General features: G+C 39.8%; 1 protein-coding gene across 1 annotated transcript in view; it reads right to left on the reverse strand.

The window, feature by feature from the left end:
• XDH (xanthine dehydrogenase) overlaps window positions 1-10,298 on the reverse strand; it is a 50,777-nt gene extending 40,479 nt beyond the window's left edge. Inside the window, exons 1-3 of the mRNA XM_054195113.1 lie at window positions 10,042-10,298; window positions 3,159-3,216; window positions 616-712 (exon numbers count right to left, since the gene is read on the reverse strand). Of these exons, the coding sequence (XP_054051088.1) occupies window positions 616-712; window positions 3,159-3,216; window positions 10,042-10,095 (209 nt within the window). The 5' untranslated portion in view covers window positions 10,096-10,298. The remainder of the gene's footprint in view (window positions 1-615; window positions 713-3,158; window positions 3,217-10,041) is intronic.
• Between the last annotated feature and the right edge of the window lie 3,875 nt (window positions 10,299-14,173).

A 14,173-nucleotide genomic window follows, 5' to 3' on the forward strand; every position in this document is an offset into this window, starting at 1 on the left:
ATATGCAAGATTTCAGTGCTTTCCATTACCCACAGTAAAAATAAACTGGAGTCTGTCCCTGTGCCTCATCCTCTCTCTACATTCCCCTTTTTGTTTGATTCCACTGCTTCACTCTTCAATTAATTAAAGAGAGAACAGAAGGAAAAAGTTTATATCTCAGGAAAGAAGAGTTATTCTGAAGGTTACAATAGAAGTAAAGAAGAAGTTAATATCTGCTGGCATACAGAAACCAGATAATTGTAGTAATACAATAGCAATAAAGATTTTATTTTATTACAGTAACCATCATTTGGGTCATCACAGCAAAAAGTTATATTACATTGCAAGAAAGGTTTTCTGAGTTGTGAAATGGCAGATAGCCTGCGTGCTAAAGTCAGTGCAGATATTTCAGGGCACAATGAAATAGTTCCCTATCAGCACTGTGCAATGCTGCAGGAAAAAATACTTTCTTGCCTTAGCCTTCTGAGTTTATGTTCTGAAAGTGAAAAATTATGTTTTGGCAAAAACATACATTATATAACCTTTTTTTAAAATAGTACCACTTCTGGAATGTCAAGAACCTGGATCTGTCCCCATTTCATTTCTCAGTTGACGAGTTCAGATTGCAAAGGATACAGGATTTTCTTCCGAAAGGGATCATACTTGGATATCATAACAGTGCAAGCACCACATCCACCTTCTCCACAGCCTAGTTTGGTTCCACATAGGCCCACTGAGAGAACAGGAATCAAGGAAAACACAGAGTGTTGGCAGAAGCCTGCTCAAACAGTTGTCAATCAAGCCTTAGCAACAAGTTCTTGCTGGAAACCAAGCACTCATTTTTTCCTGCTTAATAACTTAATTTAACATAAGCAAAGATTCAAATGCTAGCATGTGAGCTTTGAGATCAACACCCAAAGCCCTAATAAGGAGGCAATCTGCATTCCAATAGATTCAGAATAAACAAAATTTCTTAACTTCAACAGTTCCCACCTTCCATTAGACTCAGAGAAGGAAATGACATAAGGGAGACAAAGCACTCAGTAGGAGTGTTTTGAGCAGTGTTTTGCTCCTGAGCAGGAGCTGTTCAGGCATGCAGCCTCATCCCTGAGACACATGGCGACAGAATCTCTCAGAATCTCCTTCAGAATCTCTCATCAATGGTGGTTGACTTCTTCCTACGCTTGGCGATTCCCACCACCCAGAAGGCACCCAGGCAGAGCAGTCAGTGACACAAGTCACACAGTTTAGCACTGACATGGGAGCTGTACTTGAACTGCTCACAAATTACCTGCATCTCAAGAGTCGTGGTCTGGCCACCCTAGCTTCTCTCTAGGCCACATTTACAATTACTTCCCCATCGCTGGGGACAAAACCAGCCAAGCACACTCCCCAGTAGCCTGGTTGCCATAAAACCACAGGAGGGAGACACTGAGAGCCAGAACTAGCAGAGATGCACAGAACCACTGCACAGACACTTGGGAATTCACAAAGTGTATGGACTGGCCTAAGCAGATTCCTCGACAGGCTGCAGAGCACACGTCTGTACTTTACACTCAAACATTACATCAAGCGTTCCGCAAAGGGATTTCAGGAGAGAATTCCTTGAGTCACTTCCTCTTTGGGTTCCTTCACTCATTAGAAGGTAATTACACGCTGTTATTTATTGTGAAGAGGACTGACCAATGCTGAGAGACTTTTGGTGGGAAAAGAACAGCTGCTTTCATTGGCAATGGACACATTGCTGAGATAACCAACTTAGGCCTGAGAAAAGCAACAGGCATCATGATGTAGGGAACTGAAATCATCTTTGCCTTCACTGCAAAGACTCTGGAACTGACTAATTTCATAGCAATCACCACATTATCTAGGCTGGAAAAGACCTTTAAGATCATTGAGTCCAACCATAAACCTAACACTGCCAAGTCCACCACTGAAAGTCCACCATGGTCCCTCAGCACCATGTCCACTTTTCATGCAATCATGCATCTGCTTCAGCAGAAATATAGCTTTCCTATGCCATCCAATGTTTCTCTTGACAACAGTGATAATCTGCCTCAATGAAACATCTTTCTCAAAGTATTTGCCTGACCCTAACAAGACATCTACAAAATAAGGTCACCAGAATGTTCATGTAGAAGATCAGAAGGTTATAAAGATAATCAGAGCTATTAATAAAAGCTATTTGCATTAGATATTAAGAAGATTAGACATAAAATGTCTAGCAGTAAGAAGTGCACACAGGCACAAGAGTCATGCCACTTATTTTATCTCCTGAACTTTATCCACCCAAGGTACAGTCAGACAAAATAGGGCTGTTGATAGTTCTGTTGGAAACCCAAAAGAGGAGCGTGATTTATATCCTCATACTTCTTTCAGATCCCAGACAAATAGAACATGGCAACATAGTGAAATAAGTATGCATGATTCTTTTTAAGGAATACACCAACACAGATGTGAACAGTTTGGCATACGTACACTCCCAGCTGGTCAGACAAAACCTCAGAAAACATGGAATGACACTACCTACTGAACCAGACCTAGTATAGCCAGCCTGGTCATCACAGTAATAGCTACCCAGCTCCTGAAGCTAATCTGACTCATGTGTTGACCAGTTTCAAACAGGAGTGAAACGTGACTGCTTGCATCCGCTCACGTAAACAGGCCCACAGTATGCGGTGGGAACCCCTGCCTCTGAGTTTGCATCCCTGGATCATCTGATGAACAGGCCACAGGATAATCAAGTTATTGGATATTAACTATCCAGTAATATCCAAATTATTGGATGTAAGCAGCTCAAGTGGTTGTAAAGTTTTAGCCAGAAAATTCTCTATGATTTATGTGGAATAAACCTAAATTTCCTTCCATTTTATTATCATCTCAATATTGCTTTCGTTCCAGCATATTCTAATTCCTAACAATTCTGACTTTTGCTTTTAAAGTATTAATAAATTATTTGAAGTTTATTTAAAGTATATTATTTAAAATTTGCTATTTTCTAAGCTTGGAATACCAGCTGTAATTTTTGCCAGCAAGAAATACCAGACCATGAAGAGCACTCCTTCTTATACTCTGTGCACAAGTTCTGTCTAGCACTCAAGTGACAGGCAGAACAGTAAACAATTATGAAATGCCATAGGCATTTAAAGCCTTCTGCAGTTTCTTCTGACACTGGATACATTTTCTTCGTAGATAGGTTAGCAGAGTTGTTTCTGGGTCCACATCTTTTTCCACCACCTGCAAGAAGGGAAAGGTACTGTTACACACAGAACACTTTACAACACAGGTATGTTAGTTGGAAGGAGAAAGTTTGGACTTTTTGCAACTTCTTTTCCAAAGCAGGAGCAGAACCACTGATTAACTCCCCCAACTAGGTTCAGCAATGTTGGTCATGTATCCAGACAAAACATTTCCTTGAATTTATTGTGACAGAGAAAAGTATACGCATTAAATACATCAGAGTTTTTTCAGTCATGGCACACTGAGGCAAACCTTAAAAAACTCTTCATCAAAAATAGCAAACAGACTTAGTAGTGAGCAGAGGAAGAACTGTGTTTTGTACTCGAGTTTTGAATTTCTGACACCTCCCCAAATTGCATCTCATCTTTATTGGCGATGCATCTCGGACCCATATCCCTTCTCTTTCTTACTATTAGAAGAGACAGAGAAAGAGAAAACAAGAAGATAAACAGAATGACAGAAATAACATCAGTAACAGACTTTGCAGCGAGAAAAAACAGCAGAGGAAACCCTAACATGACCAATGCAGGTACGGCTGGACAGATAGCAAGTACCAATCATCTTCAAGTTTCTCTTTCTTCCCTGTTAATGTTAAATCAATCAGTGTTACATTAGTAGCCATGCTAAACCTGAAATTCCAACCAAGGAGAAATTTTCTCTGCACATTTTGAGTCAGCTCCATCCTATTAGTGAACAACGCTATTAGCAGTTATCTATTAGACATAAAATTAGATTTTACTTCAACCTCTGCCCAATGGTCAGAAACCAAAGTTCTGCTGCAGAGCTTGTCTTCCCCTTTTTCTGTTATTAATAGTATCAAGAAACTTTTCCAAATTCACTGTGTGCCAAAATGTAATCATGTGTTCTTGGCTCTTACATTGTGCAAGTCCTAAGTACAATAGTTACAGTTTATTTAAATTAATCACTCCCAGTTTGAAGGGTAAATTGAAACAGAGGTCATTTGTGTAAGCCTTTTTTCTTACTGATAAGAAACCTTCACAACCTCTGTACTGCTTCAATTTTATGCCTTTGACACGTGACAGTGTTATTCTAAAGAGACAAGGTTCATACTTCCTATTTGAGCCCATGTTTTTAGAACTATCTGATAAAGCTGCTGCTACAAAACACAACTGGTCATTTCTTGCACATCTCATTCCTGCACTAGGGATAATCTACAAGAAAACAGAGTTCATTCATCTAGCTTGGGGATGTCTTGCTGTAAATCATGCAGCACCCATACTGCTGCTTTCAGAGCAGAGTGCTCCTGTTCCCTCACCTTCTGGATGCATAGAAACAAGAGCATACATTGGCTCTCTCACGACCAGTTGGTTCAGAGTAAGCACATACATCCCTCTGCAGTAGTTTGGTAAACAGATAGATGTGAGCAGATAATTCCAAAAATGCCTGTGACTAGGGGTGTCCCATGGACAAAAGGCCTTTCACAGCCATTTCATAGGCCAAGACCCTTCCCCAGCAACTCACGCTCTTACTGTCAAGCTGAGTTTCTTCCTCAGGGCTGTGCCAATGGCCATTGCAAACCCTTCCAAAGCAGCTTCCAAGATAGCTAAGCACAGAGAAAAAGCTTCAGAATAGTTTTCCAGACGGTTAAAGACTATCGAGATTATTCTATGCTTAGATCAAAGAAATGTCTCAAGAAGTTTTCTTGAAATAATCCAAGAAGAACTCCATTAGGTATTCTCACCAAGCAATTTAAAGTTCGGCCCAATAGCTCCTTTTCAGGAATTTAAGTAAGAAATAAAACACGGGCCTAATCCTTCATTCAGCAAAGCATTTAGCCACTCAGCTCCACACAATTTCAGTGAAGTACTTAAGCATGTTTTAAATTTTAAAGTCAAACCTTTGCTCAACTTTATCAGAAAGTGGCTCCCACTATGCAGTAGAACACGTCCTGAACAATCCACTTTCTTACCCTATTCAAACCAATAGCCCAGGATTCCTACTTCAGCCACTTCAAACTGCTCCACCATAGCTGTATATCTGCAATGCTGGCAGAGACTTGGGATCAGATGGAGATAAGGGGTAAGAGTTTGGAGGACATTCTGGATTAAACAAAATATCACACGTCAGAGAGCAAGGAGCAATTTCTTTGCACTCACATTCCCGGTGAGGGGATGCTTGTTTATGAGTCTCTCTTGCTGGCCACAGAGTAAGAACATTTTACTGTTACTGCTTATTGTTCATTGTCATTGATGCTGGTTTTGTCCTCCAACATATCATTCCTCCAGTGGTTTGTTACAATCACCTGCTGTGATTTGTTCTTAAAATATTTTAAAACCCTGTGGGTGGGATAACATCTTCTCTTGTCTGATGCCCAGAACAATATGATTCACAGCTTAATATTTTACCCATCAAAACAATTCTTGCTCACCTTGTCCTTGTACAGAAGGGAAACTGAATTATATCCACTGCTTTCAGGGGGAGTAGGATCAGCCCATGTAGATATTGTAATTAAAGAAATATTTCCTTTTTGCTCAGTTACTTCTTGGTTTTTTTGTTCTTTTTTTAAAACAAATGTCATATTCCCAGATACAACAGATTGATAGCTACGTTTTGACAGACTCAAAACTGTGGATTTTACTGCATGGGGTAACTTAAATATTAATCAAATGCAGAAAGAAACTTTGTTGGAAATGTTAGGATGGCACTGACAGTCAAACGATTCCCAACAAATTTGCTATACACGCTCAGTTTGTACTACACATCTATTTGTCTACTGATTCTAGGAATCTTAAATACTCAGATTGCCTCAGCAGGGAGCCCAGCCTGGCCCTACAGTTCTTCAAGCTTTAAGTACCACATGGAACAAGTTCCTAAGCAAAAGTCTATGTGCTTAGAGCCCGTGGGCCGGTCCAGAGAGGTGTTGAACTCACTTCCCCATGATTTCCTGTTCAAAACTTGGATCTCAATAAATATTTTGTTTGCTGTCTTCTCTACCTGCCTTTCACTAACTCAGATAACTTTGCCTTTACCACATAAGGCATCATATTTAAATTAGTATTCGCAGAAGGTTAAAAAAAAGCATTTTTCAATTTAAAAGAACAGTAGTTGAGCAAGGTAAATAAAGGAACAAAAAGGAAAACAGAAACTTTTCTAGTTTACCAAACAACATGCTAAGCTCTCCATCTGCTAGGGTCTTTAAATAAGAAACAGATGCTTTTCTGAACAACAACTCCCATTCAATCACTAGCCTTTAGTCACCCAATTAGTTGCAAGAAGAAAAGGTGAAAGGTTTTAACTAGACTGCCACACAGCAAGTCAGACTAGTCAAAGGTAAAGGTCCCCTAGGAACTTAAAATCTGTGAATGTGTATTCCTGAAGTCAATGAGAGATTTTAAATTCATTTACTAGGGAAAAGGATTAGAACACAGATGAACAAACTGAATATAACCACACAATGTAAATCTGCTATTGGTCATGAGAACATTTTGTTCTGCTTTAAACCAGCACACTGAAAACTTGTAATTCACTGTTTATGTAGGACCCAGAGGGTCCCAAAGCTCAAAAAAATCCTGTATTTTGGCTGGTCCCATCTGCAATCAAACATCCACAGGGTTTGGAAGAGGTCTAATGTGGCTTCCAGTATAGACCCCTTCTTAACATTCAGGATAGAAAACAGAAATATTGACTCCACGTGTTTGAACTAAAATTACATGCTACATATGCATGAGACAGACTTGTCAGCTGAGGAAAACAAAATTGCCACTATTAGCTTTAAATTGCGTGTGTTGTTTTCCATTCTAGTCTAGGTAGACTACCAAGATAACTGTGTTAGTTATGTGACAAGCGTTATGCCCAGTGAAGTAAACAGGTGCTTAAAATAAACGATCCTGAATGTGAAGTATGCTCAGCTGTTCTCAGGAGACTTTTTCTTGACAACATTGCAAACTGGGCTAATGCAAGGGAGAAGGATTTGCTGCCATGCAAGTCCCTATCTTATCAACCACCTCTTATCATGCAGTTTTGTACTATGACAGAGTATCAGCAGCCCATTAGCAATGTCAAGTTGTCACAAATTCACACAGCAGTAACCTTTCCCACTGGCGATGCCATCACATTCTTTGCAAGAAATCAGCTGGAATATTTATTCAGGATTCCAGATGGATGGAGCCATATCCTAACTTGCTACCTGCTGTTTCAGCCCAGGCACTTCCCACCACCTCTTCTACCACATAACCTCTCATGTGCAGAAATGTCCCAATAAACTCCACATTTGCTGCCACAGATCGGATTCGCCCATGAGTCCAGTTCTCTCTCTTAAACCTGCATTTGGTGGGGGTGTAACTAAAGCCACTTTGGCAGCACACTCAAAAAAGGGAACAGAAAAAAGGGTGTCACTGGATGCTCTGGGTAGAGCACAACCCAGGAAGCCCTCTCCTCTCTAATCAAGTGGAACCTGCTCTTTTGCTAGCACTCCTGGTTCCATGAGCCACCAGGGAAAAATGCTGAGATAGCCTTGATATGTGGAATGAGTTGGTACCGCTGGTAGTATTAATTGTTCCCTGGTGGGGTATTTTTAGCAACAACTGCCAAGATCACACTGTGATAAACCCCTTTACACATGCACAAGGTCAGCTCTGAGATGTAGCTTTTGTAAACAGGAACTGCAGTTCCATAAAAATTGCTGAAATGCCCCTGTGAAGGGCAATGCTATTCACAGCATGTTCATTAGCTTCAGGACATTGCACGAAGAGACAGCAGATACAAAAGGAACTGGTTGTCTTCTGCTGCTAGCCTTCAGGGTCTAGGCTGCTCTTTCTCCCCTCCTCTGCCTCACCCCACATCCATAAAAGAGAGTCCCACAGAACCAGCTGTGTGCAGCTCAGTCTCTTCTCCTTTGCTTTGACTTATACACATTTTCATATGTTAGCCAAGAGCCTCCTCCCTGAAGAAGGGCTTTTCTACTGATGTACACAGAGCAATGCTCCTATAACACCTGAGCACCAACCAATGCTGAAGCACCAGCTGTAAACATATATAGGAATTTGTTTATAAACTCTTCAGGCCTACCATGAGTGGCATGTTGGTTTTGAACCTTATCTGGTCTGGCACCAGAAATACAATTCTCTTTCATTAGCACATACCACAAAAAGAAAACATGACAGTACACTTGGCCTGTATCAGGGTCTGGATTGCCCGACTTGTTTGTGGCAACCTGCTACTGCAAGACTCAAAAAGCTCCCGGTTCACCCTCTAAAAACCGGGGTTCAGAGGAGGGATCTGAATTCTAAAACCTTCACAGAGCGAGAAGACAAGTTAATGGTATACCACCTGTGCCCATAATAGCAGAAAATTCATCAGATGAAATTCACAGATCATCCTGTGCCATTGCTTCAAAATCTCGATTACCAGACTCAATTAGCTAGTCATGATTAACTTGGAGCTTCAAGTTTTCACCTCCCTCTAGAAACAATGAACGACTGATATGTCAATTAATGTTGACATATGAACCATTACTGATCTGTGTGAGCAAAGCTTCAGTTGTCATCTGTTATAAAATGCCAGAACCAGGGCTGGGTTCTACATAAACATTACATTCAAGAGCTCTTTGACTAACTTATAATCCATAATAAACTTAATTCTTCGCCTAACTATTGACACTTAGATAAAACAAAACTTTGATATCAAACACTCTAGTACCTTGGAAAGTTCAAATTCCATTCCAGTTAAGGATCCAAATTCATAAGTAGAACACCCTAATTGTAGCAACAATCTTTTCCACGTTTACACTTGATTAAATTAGCACGAAAGATCAACAAATGCAAAACTGATAGTAATCCTATGCCAGTCTGTAGGGCAGGGCACAGAGCTTTGTAACCAACTAAGAATATTGTGCTACCCCTCAAGGGATTAAAAATTCATTCTCTAGCCCAAACTTAGTGCTGCATGTGATTTACCCCTAAGCAGTGCACAGGGAAGGTCCACAAACTCTTGGCTCCACAGTACACAGTGGACATGCAACCCTCTCCCCTCCCCAAGGTTCCCAGCTGGAAACTGCTTTGGCACGTTTCCCTCCTCACGTATCTAGACAAGGGGAAGGTAGTGGGGCAAAACTAGCATCGAGCTGAGCTCAGCAACAGAACTAACTCGGTACTCGTAGTTCAAAAAAGAGGCAGCCTTGACTTGTTACAAGCTTTTGAAGAGTCAAGGCTGCAATGCCAGTCAGGGGAAGTCCAAACTGAGAAAGGAGGCTCTGGGACAAACTGTTCAAAGGTGTCCAGCAAGTGCAAGAACCACCCCACCCTCCTGTGAAACACTGTCACTTCTCAGGTAATTGTCAGCAGTTGATCTAGGAAACAGTATCAGTTAATGCGCTTTGATTTTAGAGTTTTCTATCTTCTCAAACGGAAACAGAATGAACACTTCACTTAAATCCCTTTTAAAAAAATCAAATGTCAGAATTACTTACTGAACATATGAATTATATATGGATGCTTACATTTGAGTTACATTTTCCAGATCTGTAATTACTGAAATTATTTCTAGTAGAAATGCCTGCATTAAGTCAGTGCATCTTTATGTAAAAGTTGTTACCTCAGAATTGCAGTAAATTATTGCCAACAAATCTAAAATGTAAAAGGAACATTATATATTATATCTTTTAATAATTCACAAGGTAAAGTCAAAGAAGAGAATTAGCCACTTAGCAAAGCAATAAATAGCCTTCATAATTTAATATTCAAAAGTCATCACAATTGTGCTGGTGCTAGAAAACTTCAGAGGAGGAAAAAGATTACTAGAACAAATAAATAATCAAGCCGCAATCCAGGAGCAAGCCGGACAGAAAGCTGGAATCTTCCTTACCTTTTTACCATTCACAAAGAAAACAAGTTCATCCCTCATCTCGTTTGGAGCCATCCTGCACACCTTTCAAAATTCACTCAGACAGGGCCACAGATCACCCTTCCGAGAGCAGCCCTACACCCCACAGCGAAGTGAGCACCAGTGATACGACAAGTAATATGAGTCTGCCTCAAGAATGTTTGACTTTATTTCTACATCGGTGCCCTGTGAAACCCCATATTATATAAGAGCCAATGAAGAGGCGTGCCAGCTGCGTTTGGCTGGTGCTTCTGCAGCAGTAATGACAGAAAAGGAGCTGGAACGAGCAGAGTGACCCGCCCCCTTTTATATAGCAATAGATCACACAATTCAACTGCATTCCCTTTAGATTATACTGCCAGGCTTGGGGCACTCAGAGTGTGCCACTGCAATGGCTGCCAGGAATTCACAGTATTTTGCAATACAACGCAAACTCCGGGGGGGGGGGGGGGGGCGGGGGGGGGTGGTGGAGAGGGGGGCGTTCTCCAAACTATCCCTCACCGAATATTGACAAGAAAAAGCTCTGTTTCCCTTGCTCTGCGCATAGCCATCCACCTGGCATTCACCACACAGAGGTCTCTAATGAAAGCACCTGCTTATTTAAAAATTCCTCGATATGTGCACATCAGCTAGTTGTACTGCAAGACTATTTCACTATTTTCCCTTACAGTTTTAAAGCTACAGTACCCTCCACCTGCAAGGACATAATTTAAACAGATACGTATTTGTCCCAATAAAAGCCATTCTGGAGAACTGACACTCTGATCCAGCACCTCAAAAGAGGTGCTGGGCTAAGACCATAATGTTTTCACTGGGCTCTTAAAACATTTAGGCTTACCTTTTTTGGCTTAATCCTCACATCCTGGATCTTAGGTGCATGTTGCCAGCGAAACACAGAGGAAAGAGCATTCTTTGAAGCATTTTTTGTCTTCCATTTCCTTGGTGGTGGTTTCTTCTGGTTTCTCCATTATACGATCGTACATTTTGCATTGTTTAAGTCTTCCTCGTTTTGTCACAGAATTATCCATGGACACCTAGACATGACAAGCACTGGTTTCATGAACAAGATACCCAAACGCCTAGTTACAGCTTAAAATTCCTCCACAAAACAGCACAATTCCAAAGTCTCATGGAAGTTTCCTAGCACTGTACTTACGCTTCTTTATGATTTTTGTGACTTTGCTTTCCTTCTTCAGCATACCAGGGTTATTAGTTTCAATTATTTTTTTTGTTTTCTTAAAATCCCTGGGAAAGCACTACATCAAAGTCTCCCTCCCAGGAACCTCTCTGAACAATTCACAAAGCAAAAAAAACCTAATTAAATTACCATTTTCAGAAACAGTCTTTCCTTCAGTATTTTAGAAATACGTCAGAGTGAATACAATACACACATTATTTTTACCAGCTTTATTCTATTGCCCAATCTATCCCCTAGAAAGGCTATTTTATAACAAGTATCAAACGTTGTCTCAGTACTTCTCTACAGGCATTCAGTTTGCTGAAAGTATAGTTCATAGCAAACTTGTGCTTAACGCCACCTGCCTTCATCTACACTTAGAGTGAAGCTGTTCATAGCCGAACCAGTGCTGACACCTATTGTCTGGCACCTCCCACTTTGTAATAGGAGAGTATTACAAAAATTACGCTTTTCTCCAAGAAATCTTTAGCTCTGTTGCTTTATATGTATGTGCAAATTTACACAAGGCCTATCCTCACATAGCAAGCATCAATCCCAAAATTAGTGTACACAAGCTTAGTACTTGTAAATAGTTTTGTAATATTTTAAATAACAATTATTACTCATAACCACAAGTAACATGTTACAGCAACCTTAAAGCAACTAGCCATTACAGCATTAACACCAAAATCAAACATACTTAGTTTCCTAATCTGTGTTTACCATAATGCACGATGTTCTTTTTAAGTTTAAAGAAGACTTGTAATCACGTCATCTCTATTTTAAGGAATCCCATGTGCAAATTTTTGCCTAGCCTTGGTGATAACCTTATAGCTAAACTATCCCTTTCTGCTAGATCAGTAAACAGCATTTTATGATAGAATATAATAATGTTTATTTTTGACCCATCAACCTACTATACACGTGATATAAAAATAAAGATCAATATATCCATGATAGTGACCTCTACAAGTAGATTACGCAGTAATATAAAACTTCATACCCTGTTGTCTCAACAGGGTCACTGATCACACAATACCAAATTCATTCATTCCCTCGTGACCCTAACAGAATAGTCTATTACTATACCCATTTCACAGGCAGAGAACCAAGATACCTATAACAGGAATTTTCCAAATCCTCTAAATGACTCTGGAGCATGAGAGCTTGTGCTATTGAAGTCTCTCAGCCATTTTTGGAAATCCCACCCCAAACAGAACACAGGACTACCAGAAATTACAGAGAAAGTGGGGGGGGCAAAAAAAAAAACCAAACACAAACCCAAATTTCAGTAAACTTCTATAACATACAGATCTCTCCACTAGCATAGAACTCCCTTCAGTGAGCTAAAATTAAAAACTTCTGTCAATCAAACACAAGTTACTTATGAGACAAAGTATTATGACTTACCCAACAGTTAAAGTCTAGCAGGTTTCCCATTTTGGAAATCATCCCTTTGCCTATTCATAACTCAGAAATGGATATGTTTTAGAAGTTCAAAATTCCATGCAGTCTCACTCGCTTATTGAAGAGCTCAGAAAGCAGTTGATATTAGTCAAGAATAAAAAAAAAAAAAAAGCAGCTGGCTTTTCTTATTCTGACTGGTTAATCCTGCAGACCTGGCTGTTGCAATCATAACGATAATCTGTTCTGCAGATGATCATACACGTAACTCAATAAATAGAGTGAAATTTATGGAAACATCATTCCTGCCTAAGGAGTTTATCTCCAGAATTTGATAAATGCATGAAAGTACAACAACAATCCAATACTGAAGGTAATAAAGGAAAAGGCTTAAAACAAAGAAAGGTAAGGTTTGTTGCTTTAGTCTCATGGGAAATGGGAGGAAAGAAAGCTCTGAAGAGGATTCTGTGGAGGGATTTATGAGGAGCAGTTTGGTAAAGCAAATAGTAAAGAAAAAGTCCCAAGTCAGCGCTTTAATGCAGTACCCCTGTATGAAGCTTCCAGTGTTTTCACATTAACTCTCTGTGCCTGCTGCCCCTCTCTAATAGCTGGACTACTACAAATTTATGAAGGATCCACTATTGCTAAAACATGCAGACAGCATCTTTCAGCTGAAACAATTTGTTTGCTTCAGATCTGGAGAATTCTCTTTGGTTGGCACAGATATTCTTTCTGGGAACACACAGGCACTCTTTTCAGGGATCTCAAGAGGTCTCCACTCGCTGAAATCAGGGTCAGCTATAAGAGCATACCAAATTAGTTAGGGCTTTACACACCCTACCTTCTTAAAGATTCCTCTTCAGAGCAAACTATTAGTGGTTGTGTTGCTTTGTTGTGAGTGTTCTCTGTATAAATTAAAATAATAATCACACAGTATTGATTACAAACTGTGAATGTGAAGGCAGAGAGTGTTGCCTGAGAAAGTCTGTGTTTCTCCTTGGCATCACCTGTTGCCAACAGGCTCCTGAAATAACTGGACTTTTTATTTGATTAGATAGGGACATTCATACTTTATTGGCAAAGTCTCCCAAAAGATCTCAAAAAAATGGGACCTTTTCAGGATCCTAATACAGGCAGTAAACTTATTACCTTACAATAACAAAAAAAACCCAACCAACATAAAGCTCCATATGAGTATGAAATAAGGTCTTGCTTATTTTTCCAAAGGCATTTCTCAGATTAAAAAAAAAATAAAATCAAAAGTTTCAAGCACTTTCTTATGAGATGTCTAAATTCCTTTCTGGTTACAGATACAGGTTTGAAAAACATCATGGTCACAAAGCAAATATAAATTGGATCTCCTCATTGAGGTTTGTGAGTGGATACTAGCTCGTTATCCATGAGTCACTAATCACTCAGTGTTCAGCTTATAATTGTATGAATATTGTCTAATTGTATGGATTCATTTTGTGAATTATTATCTCTTCACCTGCATTTGAAGATGGGTGGAGTTTAATTATAGTTCTTTTCCTA

The sequence above is a fragment of the Rissa tridactyla genome, chromosome 3 (genome assembly GCF_028500815.1).
Source record: "Rissa tridactyla isolate bRisTri1 chromosome 3, bRisTri1.patW.cur.20221130, whole genome shotgun sequence".
Classification (NCBI taxonomy): domain Eukaryota; kingdom Metazoa; phylum Chordata; class Aves; order Charadriiformes; family Laridae; genus Rissa; species Rissa tridactyla.